This window comes from Peromyscus californicus, unplaced genomic scaffold, assembly GCF_007827085.1.
Source record: "Peromyscus californicus insignis strain IS unplaced genomic scaffold, ASM782708v3 Scaffold_2__1_contigs__length_46816999, whole genome shotgun sequence".
NCBI lineage: Eukaryota > Metazoa > Chordata > Mammalia > Rodentia > Cricetidae > Peromyscus > Peromyscus californicus.
Window position 1 is genome coordinate 43460799 of NW_026294540.1, and position 14252 is coordinate 43475050.

General features: G+C 44.5%; 1 protein-coding gene and 1 pseudogene across 4 annotated transcripts in view; one reads left to right on the top strand and one right to left on the bottom strand.

Moving 5' to 3' along the window:
• Positions 1 to 14252, top strand: part of Brca2 (BRCA2 DNA repair associated) — a 45193-nt gene that overhangs the window by 12606 nt on the left and 18335 nt on the right. For 2 of the 4 annotated variants that reach the window (XM_052754595.1, XM_052754597.1), the window contains exons 9-14: positions 780 to 894; positions 1369 to 2475; positions 3623 to 8521; positions 9941 to 10036; positions 12994 to 13063; positions 13419 to 13828. In XM_052754595.1, the coding sequence (XP_052610555.1) occupies positions 780 to 894; positions 1369 to 2475; positions 3623 to 8521; positions 9941 to 10036; positions 12994 to 13063; positions 13419 to 13828 (6697 nt within the window). The remainder of the gene's footprint in view (positions 1 to 779; positions 895 to 1368; positions 2476 to 3622; positions 8522 to 9940; positions 10037 to 12993; positions 13064 to 13418; positions 13829 to 14252) is intronic. The other 2 variants (XM_052754596.1, XM_052754598.1) reach the window with 2 other exon arrangements.
• LOC128121132 (uncharacterized) lies at positions 12382 to 12495 on the bottom strand (annotated as a pseudogene).

The window sequence follows — 14252 nt, forward strand, 5'->3', positions numbered from 1 at the left end:
TACCTGTGCTTGTTTTTTTTAATGCTTTAAGGGGTGTGTGTGTGTGTGTGTGTGTATGTGTACGTGTACGTGTACATGTGTATATATATATATATATATATACATACAGCCAGGGCTACACAGAGAAACCTTGTCTCAAAAAAAAAAAATTTTTTTTTTTATTCTCTGAGGTGGCCATACATGTATATATTTTGATCATATTCACCTTCTCTTCCTCCATGATCCTCCCCAGCATGACCCACTCCCAACTTCATGTATTCTTTTTCTTTCGTTTTAAAATGATGCCCTGAATCCAGTTAGTGCCCCTGGATGCACATGGGTGTGGGACACGCACGCAGTGGAGGATGGGCAGCCTGCCAGTGGCCATACCCTCCACCCAGATGACCCCTTCCCCACTAGCCATCAGCTGCTGTTTGTTGTTGTTGTTTTGGTTTGGGTTTGTTTTTAGTTTTGTCTTCGGCTTTTTTGAGATGGCTTTTGCTCTGCAGCCCTGGTTACCCTGAAACTGGTCATATAAATCATTCCGGCCTCAAACTTGTAATCCTCCTGCCTCTGCTTCCCCAGTGCTAGGATTAGATGTGTGTGTCTCTATGCCCCAGCTGTCCTGGGTTTTTTAAAACTACAATTTATAGTTTTCCTAAGCTTTTGAGAATGTTTCTAAACCTGATCTCATATGTAATTTCTTCCTACAAAATTTTTCTGCCTTTCTGTTTGGTAACATGCACATATAAGTGCAATGAAAGGGTTATACTAATTAATGATTTTGAAAATAATTTCAGCAGGTTTTGAAAAGCCACTTTTCCAACCCCAATGAAAGTCTGAAAAAGAATGATAGATCAGTTCCCTCCGTGACTGACAGCCAAAACAAAACCCAGGGGGAAGCTTTCAGTCACAGTAAGTATTTCTGTTCAGTTGAGCTACTGATCGTAATGGATGCCGTTGTTCTTTTCTTCGGAGAAATGCCACTGCTTTCCTTTCTGACCTCTGACAATGGCTACAGAAGATAGAAACTAGCTTCATAGATTTTATTCCTAGCTGTAGTAATACAGAGTCGATTGGCTACATCTGAGATGATCATTCTCAGAATATTAAATTGAAGACATAGCACTCTCAGAGGTGACCCTTAGTTGTGTAGATCTGACAAAAGATGTATTAGAGATTGGAGTCTGAGTAAAGACTGTCGGCACACTGGGATCGGGTTTTAGAAGAGTGACTTACCAGAAAAAGAGCTGGCATTCAGAATAACCCCTGACTGCAGAATTGTGTATTATTTAATATGAATCATCTCTGAGAAGAATTGTGTGATAATATAAAGAATATGGTTGCATTATAAATGTTATAATGTGCTTTTGTTTTGAATTGTAACAGGATTGGAGAAAATGTTAGGGGATTCATCTGGCAAAACAAACAGCTTCAAAGACTGCCTCAGAAAGCCAGTGCCAAATGTTCTAGAAGATGGGGAGGCAGCTGCATATACTTCTGAAGAAGATAGTTTCTCCTTATGTTTTCCTAAGCACAGAACCAGAAATCTACAAAAAATGAGACTGGGCAAGACCAGGAAGAACATCTTCAGTGAAGTAGGAACTGGTGAGTTCAGTGAAGAAGCCAGAAGACGAGCTGAGGAAACACAGTCATTTGCACTTGAAATTGAACCACGCAATAGTGGCCCCTTAGCCCCTGATGTGACGCACCAGAAGCCCTTTGACAGCCAAAGTGAGGAGCTCTGCCAGGCAGCTGTGCAGTCCTCAGACAGTGGGTGGTCTCAGCTAGCCCTCTCTGGTCTAACTGGAACCCAGCCGGGAGAAAAACCTCCACTTCCTATTTCTTCTTGTAACCAAAATAATTCAGAAAAGGACTTCATAGATATGAAGAAAGAAGGTATTGACTCTCTTACTTCAGAAAACTCTTTGCCTCATGGTTCTAGTTTTCCGGAACCAGAAAAGATGTTCAGTGAGAAAACTCTGGGAGGTGAGGAACACGGACAGCGTCTTGAATCACAGGAGGACCGCACTGCAGGGGAGCAGGCAGAGTCTGGAACTGGTCAAGCAGCCTGCCTCTTTCAGAGTGTCAGGAAGTCTGTATTCCAGATGAGAGGGCCGCTTGACCAGTCTCCGGGCACTGTTTCCTCAGAGAGTGCGACCATCTCGGCCGTTACAGAAGAACCCGGAGCCTCTGCAGGCCTCTCGGGACTGCGTGCTGTGTGCTCAGAGAGAGGGGATTCTTTGTGTCCTGGTCCGGTCGACACCGGGAGCTGGCCAACGCCTGTCACTCACACATCTGCAGCAGTGAAAAACTCGGGCCTAATATCCACTCTCAAAAGTAAAAGGAGAAGGTTTATTTACTCTGTGAGCGATGGTGCACCTCATCAAGGAAAAGCAGTGCAGGCTGGCAGACAGGCAGAACTCACTACCCCCTCAGCTCAGTTCGAAGCAAGTGCGTTGGAAGCTCCATTCACGTTTACAAATGCAGATTCAGGTACTCCTCTTTTTTTCTTCTAGCATGTATATAGTTTTATGGATGAGATTAAGTTCTCTTATTTGAATATGTGATTTTTGAAATTTTTTTTAAAAAGAAATACCTGCTTTCTCTCTGTAGTCTTGTAGGCCTGGTGTTAATCTCAGACAGTGCTTATATACATTATGGTTGAGACTGGGTTCAGGGTTTGGAAATGTGTCGATCAAACTTGTTGGATCCTTTTGCCCTGTGTGTATCATCAGCTTTGTTTGTTTTAGTATTTGTTGTGTATCTGTGGGGGGGGCGTATGCGTGGCACAGGGCGCATGTGTGGAGGTCAGTGGACAGCTTGTGTCTGACCTGCCATGTGGGTCCTCGGATCCTCAGGCTTCAGGGCACGTGCCTGTGCCCACTGAGCCATCGTGCCATCCGTCCCCATTTTGTGCTCTATGCTGGCTTTGAGCTTGGCTAATCCTCCTGCCTTAGGCTCCCAAGTAGTTGGGACCACAGACATGCACGTCTGTGTCCTGCTTCATGGCTCCTGAGTCAGCTTTCTATCCATATACGTTAGGAACCTGACCACTTAGCTCCTGCTTAAAAGTATTTATTATATACAAATGGGATAACTAAAAATGGTGTTTACTTGGGAAGTTGAAGCAGGAGGATCATTTGAACGTAGGAATTCAAGGACAACCTGGGGAACATAAGGGAGATCTGTTGACTCCACTCCACCCCTCACGCCCACCACCCAGAGTCAGTTTTATCTCCCTACGAGAAAATGTAAATGGCTTGGTGAGTGGGCTGGTGGTCTAGAGGACTCGAGAGCTGTTTGCGCTCCAGGGACCTGCCTGCCTGCCTCTGTTCCCCATCCTACTGCACTGGGGTTGACAGACTCACACTGCCACACCCCGCTTTTTCTGTGGGTACCTGTGGGTACTAGGGGTCTGAATTCAGGCAGGCACTTTACTGACTGAGCAAGCCTCTCAGCCCCTTCATCTGGAAACTCAGTAACTTCAAACTGGTAACTGTGGGGTTCTGTGTTGAGTCTGTTTATCGCTCTTGCTCATCTTGTGCTTCCTACTTTAAACACTTTAACCTGGTAAAAGTGTTGAGTGTGTGCCATTAGTAGTTCTTTAACCCGTTCTGTCACTCTGTGTTCTTATGTTTAGGTTTATCAGATGCTTCTGTCAAAGGAAGCTGTTTGCAGGATGACTCTGAAGAGCCGTCTTTGTCCTTGACCCACTCCTTTGTGACTGCTTCCGATACAGAAAGTAGTTACACTAACGTGTTGATAGCTCAGGATCTCAATGGCAAAGCAGTGGTGGTCAGTGGAGAAAACCTGTGGCCGTGTACAGCCCTGGAAACTGACTGTCTGTCGTGCGTGCCAGAAAAACAGTGTGAAGATGATCAAAAGAGCCCCGAAGTTTCAGATGGAAAAGAAAGCGTCCTGGTGTCAGCATGTCGTCCTGCAGCGGGTGCAGCAGGTGCAGCAGGTGCAGCAGGTGCAGCAGGTGCAGCAGCAGTGCATCCCAGCAGCATTAGCTCTGCATTACAGGAAGACCCTGCTGGTGGCCACAGCAGCACAAGGTCTCTGGAAGGAACGCCCAGCTTGAAGGTGCCTCTGTCACAGCCAGTTGTGGTGTCTAGAGGAAGAGTGTCGTGGGACATGCCAGAGAAGCTGCAGGGTGAGAGTTGGGAAGATAATAGTGACTTAAGCAAACATGTCCCCTCGGGGGAAAATAAAATATGCTTCCTAAGTGAAAATTGTAAAACCCCAGAGCTTCTGCCACCTGGAAAATATGTAACAGAAGCGTCCCCTCCAGTGAGGTCTCAGTTCAGTCACAATACCAATCTGGCAGTCATAAGAAAGGACCGAGAAGAAGCGCTTTTTATTTCACAAGTAGCAGTCAATATAAGTTCTGAACTTTTCCCAGACAATGAGAGTAATTTTGCCTTTCAAGTAACTCATGAAAGTAATAAGACTGCTCTAGGAAGTACCGCAGAACTGCAGGAAGAAGATCTCAGCTGTGCAAACGGGCCTGGCCTCAGGGACGCTCCCACAGCAGTAGATGGAGACATAGGTGATGAGCAAACAGTCCATGCCTTGATTACAGAAGCCTCAGGCTCCGCAACTCCGGTCCATGTTTGTTCAGAGAAGAGTAGAAGTACCACAGAGCAGCATCTGAAAGGAGCTGCAGACAAGGATTTAAAGTTGAATTCTTCCTTGGATGTGAAATCAGATGGGACCGACGAGTGTACAGACAAATGGTCAGGATTCTTGGATCCAGTTTTTAGCCATAGTTTTGGAGGTAACTTCAGAACAGCTTCCAATAAAGAAATAAAACTTTCAGAACATAATATCAAGAAAAGCAAAATGTTCTTCAAAGACATTGAAGAGCAGTATCCCACTAGTTTAACTTGTGTTGATGTGAATGCTGGACCATTAGCCAACCAGAAGAGACTGAGTGAACCTTATACGTTCGATCCGCAGCCAGTTACTGCCGTGTCTGCGCATTCTCAGAGTTGGGCATCTGGTTCTGGTGAAGATACTCACACATCACCTCAGGTGTTATCTTCAAAGCAAGATTTTCATTCAAATCACAATTTAACGCCCAGCCAAAAGGCAGAAATTACAGAACTTTCTACTATCTTGGAAGAATCAGGAAGTCAGTTTGAATTCACACAGTTCAGAAAGCCAAGCCATGTAGCACAGAGTAATACACCTGAAGTGCCTGGAAACCAGATGGTTGCCATGCGAACAGCTTCTGAGGAGTGGGGAGATGTTGATCTTCGTCTCACAGGGGCTCCCTCCTCCTCCTCTGTAGGTCAGACCAATCACAGCAGGAAATGTAGAGGTTCTGTTGGAGGTAGACAAAGCTTCCCTCGCCTGTTGAAAGGCAGTGGTAACAAGAGTACCTCTCGTTTCTTAACGAATATAAATGAAATGGCGGGTGGGGGATTTCACTCTGCTCGTGGCACAAAGCTTAGTGTGTCTAGTGAGGCTCTGCAGAAAGCTGTGAACCTCTTCCGTGACATTGAAAATATCAGTGAGGAGACGTCTGCCAAAGCAGACCCCAGAGCTTTCTCTTCAATTGCACATCATGATTCTGATGCTTCAGTGTTAAAGATACAGAAACAAAACAATGATAAAAGTTTTGATGGGAAGACTAGGAAGTGCCAAGTGACATTACAAAATAATGCTGAAATGACCACTGGTGTTTCTGTTGACAAAAACCCCGAAAATGATGCAAGAGATACAAAATGTGACGATAACAGCTCTCCTGGTTCTCAGAGAAGTGCTTATAAAGTTGAGCACTCTGAGGGTAGGACGTCCAGTACAGGTGGCACAGTTCATATTCGTAAAGATGACAGTGACTTACCACGTGCTGCTGATGAGTGCAGTAAGTGTCCTGAGTCCTGTACCCAGTATGTGAGGGAGACAAACACTCAGATTAAGGAATGCATATCAGATTTAACATGTTTGGAAGTCATGAAAGCCGAGGAGACGTGCTCTATTCAATCTTCAGATAAAGAACAATTACCTTCAGGAAAGAGGGAACAGAGTATAAAAGATTTTAATATATCCTTCCAGACTGCAAGTGGGAAAAATATCAGAGTCTCCGAGGAGTCATTGAATAAAAGTCTGTATATTTTTAATCAAGAAACAGAAGAATTGATCATCTTTTCAGATTCTTTGAATTCTAAATTTCATTGTGGCAAAAATAAAAGCAAAATGGATATTTCATGTCCCAAGGAAACTACCAGTATTAAAAAGGTATTTGAAGAGCGTTTCCCAGTTGGGACTGTCAGTCAACTACCAACTCTCCAGCAGCATCCTGAATGTGAAATAGAAAGTATCAGAGAACCTACTCCATTGGGTTTTCATACAGCTAGTGGGAAAAAAGTCAGAATTACACAAGAATCTTTGGACAAAGTGAAAAACCTTTTTGATGAGACACAGTATGTTAGGAAAACCACCAGTTTTAGTCATCAAGGATCACAACCCTTGAAGGACAGAGAGAGCTCCAAAGAAGGGCTTACATTAGCATGTGAGAGAATTGAAATACCTGCCTCAAAGTGTGAAGAAGAAATGCAGGAGAAGAGCTCTGTCTCTGAGGAGGCTGCCGTGCTACCCACGCAGAGTGATCATCTGTGTAGGCAGACTGCAGATCTCAGAACATCAGATGGGACCTCTTCTAAAGCTGAGGCTCATGGAAACACAGACAGTGAAGTAGAAAAAAGTCCTACAGCCTGCTGCGTGAGTCGGTTGTCCCACTCAGTCACCGAAGATGCTGTGCTGGCGTGTGATACAGGACACGGTGGAGAAGCCTGTGTCACTGAGTCTTCTCTATCCAAAGGCAGAAAATGGCTCAGAGAAGGACTGGGTGATAAGCTTGAAAAAAGAAATGCTGCCGGAGTTGAATGTGTAAAGGAGCACACTGAAGGCTATGCTGGAAACGCCTTGTGTGAGCATCCTTTCGACAGTATCAGAAATGAAGTTGGTACAAGTCGTGTCTCTGAAAATCGACCTTCAGCTCTCTTTGGTGACCCTAGCGTGTGTCACAGCTGTCCAGCCCATTCTAGTTTTTGTCATTGTGATAACAGGCGTGATGACTCGGGATATCTCTCAAAAAACAACATTGATTCTGATACTCAGCCAGACATGAAGAGAGCTGAGGACAATGCCATTTTCCCCAGTGTGTCTGCTACAAAAGAAGTAAGTACATACCCACAAACTGTAAATGAAGATATCTGTGTTCCGAAACTTGAGACTGACTCTTCACCATGTGCAAATAAAAATGCAGCCGTTGACTGGGCTCCTCCAGATTCAAGGAGCTGTAAACTAAGCCCACCTGTGGTCATTACAGCTCATTCGCAAGAGACCGTAAGAACAGTGAAAGAGATACTCACAGATAACTGCAATAAAACAATTAAACAAAACACAAAGAGTAAACCAGATTCTTGCCAGACAAGCTGTCCTAAATTAGCATTGGATAATTCAGAGGAGTTTATATGTTCTAGCTTTTTAGATGATGACTCACCTAAGACTTTTGTTTGTACCCACAATGAACAAATTTTACAGCATAAGCAAAGTGTGTGTGGACTGGAGAGAGCTCAAATACCTCCTGTTAATTTGGGAGCTTGGGATAGATGTAAATCTGTAAGGGAGCTTCCCCGGGCAGCCTGTGCTTCAGGCAGTTGCGGGGTTTTTAGCACTGCAAGTGGAAAAACTGTACAGGTATCAAATGCTTCTTTAGACAAGGCGAGACAAGTGCTCTCCAAGGTGGATGGTGGTGCTGAGCAGTCACCTTCCGTGGTGTCTCTGGACCACTCTGGGAGAAGAGAAAACTCCGGGGTGCATCACCCCGAGGCTGTATCATCACTCCCAAAACCCTTCCCAAACAATGTCAATTCATCTGTATTCTCTGGATTTAGTACAGCAGGTGGGAAACGGGTCACAGTTTCAGAAAGTGCCTTACACAAAGTTAAGGGAATGTTAGAGGAATTTGACTTGATCAGGACTGAACATACTCTCCAGCATCCACCTACTTCTGCAGATGTATCAAAAATACTTCCTCAACGTTGTGTTGGAAGGAGAACCCCAGAATACCCTGTAACCTCTAAATTGCAGAAAAACTACGATGATAAATTCAGTTTACCAAATAACTATAAAGAAATTGGTTCTTTAGACACTACTCAGTCTGTTGAAGTTTCTCCCCAACTCTCTCAGTTTAAGCAAGACACACAGTCGGCATTAGGAACCAGAGTGTCCCTTAAGAAGGCTTATCTCCTGGAAAAAGAACAAACCTTACCTCAGAATGTAAAAACAGAAACCAGTCAAATGGAAGCTTTTTGTGATGTTCCGGTCAGCTCTACTTCTGCTAAAGAGCCAGAGAACTGTTTTGAAACAGAAGCGGTAGAGATTGCCAAAGCTTTTATGGAGGATGATGATCTGACGGATTCTGAACCAAGTCATGCCAGATTCTCTTCGCTTACCTGCCCCCGGAACGAGGCTCTGTTAAATCCGAGAGCTAGGAAAAGAAGAGGAGCGGCTGATGGTGCAGTTGGTAAGGATTCACTTCTTCTGTGCTCTGCTGGTCTGGGCTCAAGGGTTCCGGCCTCCGTCGTCTCATGGGCTACAGTGTTTATAAAGACCTTTTTTTTTCTCTGTAGAGTTTGGAGGACAGTGATTTTGCACTGTCTGTACCAACAGGTCATATTTTAAGGATCTTTAGTGTATTTTTAGAGATTGCTAGTAGTTAGTTGAGAAATGATGTTAAGACGTCTGATTTTCCACAAAGCTGGTGTAATGTTACCATTTCCCGTGAGTGGCAGTTAGGAGCTGGTTTCTAGACTAACCCTGTGACTTCCTGAGTTCTGAGTACTGCTTAGTTACGGTACCCTCACGTCACCTCATCTCTCTGAGCCTGTGTCCCTCTCCGTAAAGTGTAGTTACTACCTCTCACAAGAATTGTAAAGACACAGTTGTGCTTAGTACTGCCAGGTTTGATATTTGATAGTAACCGTAATCCCAGCATTCAGGAACCTGAACAGGAGGATTGCCTTAAGTTCAAGGTCAGCCTCAAAAACATCCATCCATTAATTGATTAAATTTTTTAAATCACAAAATTTAAAATAAGTTACTTAACATTGAACCTGACACATTACTTATCTATGCAGAACTTAGTGTTTGCTTGCTTCCCTCAGAAATACTCTAAAAGCAGTTGTATTAATAAATAATGCCCTATTCTCTTTCAAAACTCCTTATTTTATGTATATGGGTGTTTTTCTTGCATATATATCAATACACCATGTACATGCCTGGTGCCCGTCAAAAGAGTGGATCCCTGAGAGCTGGTGTTACAAAGGGTAGCAAGCTGCCATGTGGGTGCTGGGAATTGAACCTGGGTCTTCTGGAAGAGCAGACAGTGCTCTTAACCACTGAGCCATCTTCCCAGCGGGCCCCCAACTCCAGGTCATGCCATTGGACAGTGTTCTAATTTCTCTTTTAAGAACGTATCTAATGACATGGTGACACTACTCGGTTAATCCGAAATGTGCGTTTTTGGTCGTGTCTGAGACTAGAAGGAATCTTAAGTATGGAGTCAGCTGACACCGCAGTCAGGACAGATGTCAAAACTAACGTCCCCCCTTGAGGAGGATTGAAACAAGCTGCGGCCTCAGAGCCTCAGAGCCCCCATCTGTCTTCTTCTCTAGCGCCATCCTGTGGCGTGGGGGGGGGGGGGGGGGGCTGGAAGTCAGCTCACGACACGCCAAGCCTCCCTGCCAGACACAGGGTCACTTCACCAAGTAGTCTACAGGTTCACTCTGTGAGCAAATTTAACAAGACTTAAACTGTGGGGTTTGGTTTCTTCTTCATTGCTTAACATGTATGAGTCAGTACTTTTAGTTTTAAAAAGTGAAAGCTAGGCTTTTAAAACGTAAAACTGGCATAATCACAAACATGTATGGAATTTTCTTTTTAGGACAACCCCCAATTAAAAGAAGTTTGTTAAATGAATTTGACAGGATAATAGAAAATAGAAGAAAATCCTTAAAGCCTTCAAAAAGTGCTCCAGATGGTAAATTTGTTTTTATTCATATCTTTCCCCTCAACACGTGCTCTGATGTTACTCTTAAACTCACTCGTAGTTCTCGTGTCTACAGAGTGCTTTCATGTTACACATTCGTTCGCCTCATTTGTTCCATGGATGGTTCGTCCATGATGCCTAGTAGGGCACCGAGAAAGCGCTAATTGTCAAGGGTAGGCTGCTTACGAGATAGTGACTTTAAACGTAAGGAAACTGTGAAGTGACTCACAGCAGTTTGTCAAAGGCAGTCTTTTTTTTTTTTAATTTTTATTTTTTTATTTTTTGGTTTTTTCAAGACAGGGTGTCTCTGTGTAGCTTTGCGCCTTTCCTGGTACTCGCTTTGGAGACCAGGCTGGCCTCAAACTCACAGAGATCCACCTGCCTCTGCCTCCCGAGTGCTGGGATTAAAGGCGTGCGCCACCACCGCCCGGCCAAGGCAGTCTTTTTAAGTCACATCCCAGCTACCAAATGAGGTGGGCTTTTTTTTTTTTTCCTTAGTTTTTGGAGTCAGGGTTTCTCTGTAGCTTTGGAGCCTCTCCTGGAACTCACTCTGTAGACCAGGCTGGCCTCAAACTCATAGAGATCACCTGGCTTTGCCTCCTGAGTGCTGAGATTAAAGGCGTGTGTCATCACTGCCCATCGAGGTGGGCATTTTTTAGTCCTGATTTGACTCATCTTTCAACTCACTGCATACAGTTGTTTTTTTCTCCTCTTCTTTTTTCAACAAAAATCATTTATTTTGTGTGTGTGTGTGTGGTGTGTGTGTGTGTGGTGTGTGTGTGTATGTGTGTGTGTATGTGTGTGGTGTGTGTGTGTACCCGTGCAGGAGTCCGTCTGTGCATATGACTGCAGTGCCTGAGGAGGCCAGGGCCATCAGGTTCCCTGGAGGTGGAGGCCATCAGGTTCCCTTTAGTTGTGTGCTGGGAACTGAACTCAAGGTCCTGTGAGAGAGCATCAGCACCCATGCGTCAACTTCCCAGCTCCAAGTTGACAACTTTTATCCCCCAACATTATCCACTGTTGTCAGTGACATTACTTCTTAGTCTGAAAAGTCTTACTTATTAGGAAATGTACAGAACCAGATACAAACTTCCCTAAATTCTCCTTGTTGGCTGAAAGCTCAGTTTTACCTCAGGCAAAAATACTGTCGCTGTCCTCCTTGTAGTCATGACCTTATTTCATTTGTTTGAAAAAACCTTGGGCTGGTGAAATTGTTCCGCTGGTGAAGACATGAGTTCAATCCCCGTGACTCACATTTTAGGACAGACTGACCTCCAAAAGTTGTCCTGTCACCTTCACCCGCACACCGTCACACACGGGCACGTGTGCACGGGCACACACACACACACTAACGAGTAGAATCAGTTCTAGAAAGACGAAGTCTGAGTAACTGGTTTCTTCTCATTCTCTCAGGTGCCCATGGTAATGCTCTGGCCAGAAAAAGTAGGTGCTGAGTCTCAGCCCAACTGAAAATGGACCTGAGATAGACGGGCGTCTGTAGGAAGGTATACCAGCAGTGCAGAGGGTCTTGGACAGTGAACAGACACAGTGCTGATAGCAGGTCCTTTTAAGAGCAATGTGGGCACTCGCCCTCTGTTCCTTAGACCACCCTTGATACACGCCTTCCCACAGAATAGACATAATAGTTTCAAATTCCCAACATACATATATGGAGACCTCAGAATTCTTTGCCATTTTTGTCCTTTTAAGTCCGTAAAGATGTATTGTCATTGTGCTGTGTTCAGATGTCAGTCAGGATAATTCTGCATGTGCAGAACTGATAGTTAGGTTAAGTTCACTTGTTTCCAGCTTTAGGATTTTCTGGGGTGGGGGGGGGGTTCCTTTGCTTTTTTGCTGGTTTGTTTTGTTTTTTGTCGCTAATTGTATGGGCGTTTTGCCTGTATGTATGTATGTGCACCGTGTGTGTGCCTGGTGTGTGTAGAGGTCAAAAGAGGGCATCAGATCCCCTGTAACTGGAGACAGTTGTGAGTCACCGTGTAGGTGGTGGGAACTGAACCCTGGTCCTCTCTCTGCGAGTACAGGCAGTGCTGAGCTGTCTCTCCAACCCCACTTTTGTTAGTCTTTAATCTTACATATGAACAAACAAAACATTGGCATACCTCATTCGTAAGTTCTGTGGAAAGGTGGACTTGGAGGAGTCTTAAATCTACCCCAGGCACACTCCAATCTGTTTTCCAATCTCCCCACCTCTTCTCAGTGGTTTTCAATTTATTCTTGTAGGCAGTCTTTAATAACATCTGTCTGCATTATTGTACTTTGTTTGCTTTTTTGGGGGTAATGCTGTTTTTGTTGTTGTTGTTGTTGTTGTTTGACAGTCTCCTTAGAGAAATATGGAGTTGCCAGTGCCAACTATATTTCAAGTTTTCAATTAGCTATGATCATGCCTCAGATAAACCTCACTGACTACGATACTGCCACTCTGCAAAGCTAGATGGAATGCCGCTTGATGACTGACTATGTAAATGTCTTTCCTATTTATTTACATGGATACATAGTTGCATTCTGGATGGTGTGACTCTATCCTAGTTTATTCGGCTAATCCCCAATTTGTGTACAAACTGGAGGTCTAATAGCTCTAAATTACATATTAGAAAGAATACTGTCTGAAGCTTTGCTTCTGAACCTTCATAAATCTAAACGTTAGAGTTGATACTACCGCTGGCCGTTAGCTAACTGTAATGATTGCTAGCACCACTGTACTAGGTTTAAAGCTGATTTCTCTGAGGTTTGAAATGCAGATCATCTGGTTTATAGTAATTAGTTTGCAAATGAAGTGTATTCAATAATTACTTATTAAATATCCGTAATGTGCATTGGAAACTTCAATGTCTATCAAAATTTCATGAACATTTATAGTAATATGTAATAAACGAATGGCATCTAAAACCTTCTACCTTTCACTAATACTGTAGAGTGGGGTTTTTTAGGCACAATAAAAGACAGAAGATTGTTCACGCACCATGTGTCTCTAGAGCCGGTTACCTGTGCACCCTTCTGGTAAGATATGTAATTTTTTTTTTTTAATTTTAGTATAATTTAGGAAAAGGGTGATTTTTGTTTTTTCATGTTAAGCTCTGATTCATTTAGAATGAATTAGAAATGTGTGCTAGAACATGTATAGATAGCTGGAGGAGAGAAAAGAGAGAGGCTGGATTGGAAACTGGAAGACTGAATTACTAGCAGGCACCCCCCCCCACACACACACACACACACAGGCGGATGGAGGCAGGAAGAGGAGAGTGCTGTGCAGAGCGGGAGGGACACACGCTGAGAGTGCACAGTGCACAGGCTCACCACACGCACGCACGCGTTTCCTGACAAACAGGCAGACTTGACTCTCTCTCCAATGCAGCTCAAGTGAAGAAAGGCACGAAATGCAGAGTGTACATTTTCCCGCTCCTGCTCAAGGACTTCCGTCTAAAGGGCAGCCTTCTGGGCGGCCGGCTTTGGAGAAATCTTCAGGCAGTGCTATGGTTTCACTCCCGCTGACTCACGCAGTCTCTGCCACTAGAGATGAAAGGACACGATGCTCAGTCACCGGCAGATCCGCCAAAGTCTTCATCCCACCTTTCAAGATGAAATCGCAGTTGCACAGAGATGAACATTGTAAGAGCAAGAACATTAATTCAGAGAGAAAGAACCAGAAGAGCAGAGACGGAGACAGGGAAGATGTGCGTGACAGTGGCGTCCGTCTGATTGACAAGGGCAGCTTCCGTCAGGAGGCCACTAGACCCTTCACAGAGTGTGACGAGGAGCCTTTAGGTACCGAGGGCATTTGTTTGACCTGGTTTTGTCCTGAGTTGTTAAATCTTGGATCCTGTGTGTGTGCAGGTACAAGAGCCACAGTGCACATGTGGTGGCCAGAGAACAGCTGTGGGCAGTTGTTCGCTCCTCTGCTGTGCATTCTGGGATTTGAACTCAGGTCGGCTGGCTTGTGCGGGTGCACTTTTACCTGCTGGGCCGTCTGCTAGTCCTGGGTCTCACCTTTCGGTTAGAGCCGTGGTTCCAACCTTCCCAGTGCTGCGACCCTTCAGTACAGTCAGTTCCTCATATGTGGTGACCAACTGTAAAGTGAATTTCGTTGCTACCTCCTAACTGTAACTTTGCTACCGTTATGAATCGTAATATAAACATCTGTGTTTTCTGTTGGTCTTAGGAGGCCTTGGAAAGGAGTCGTGACCCACAG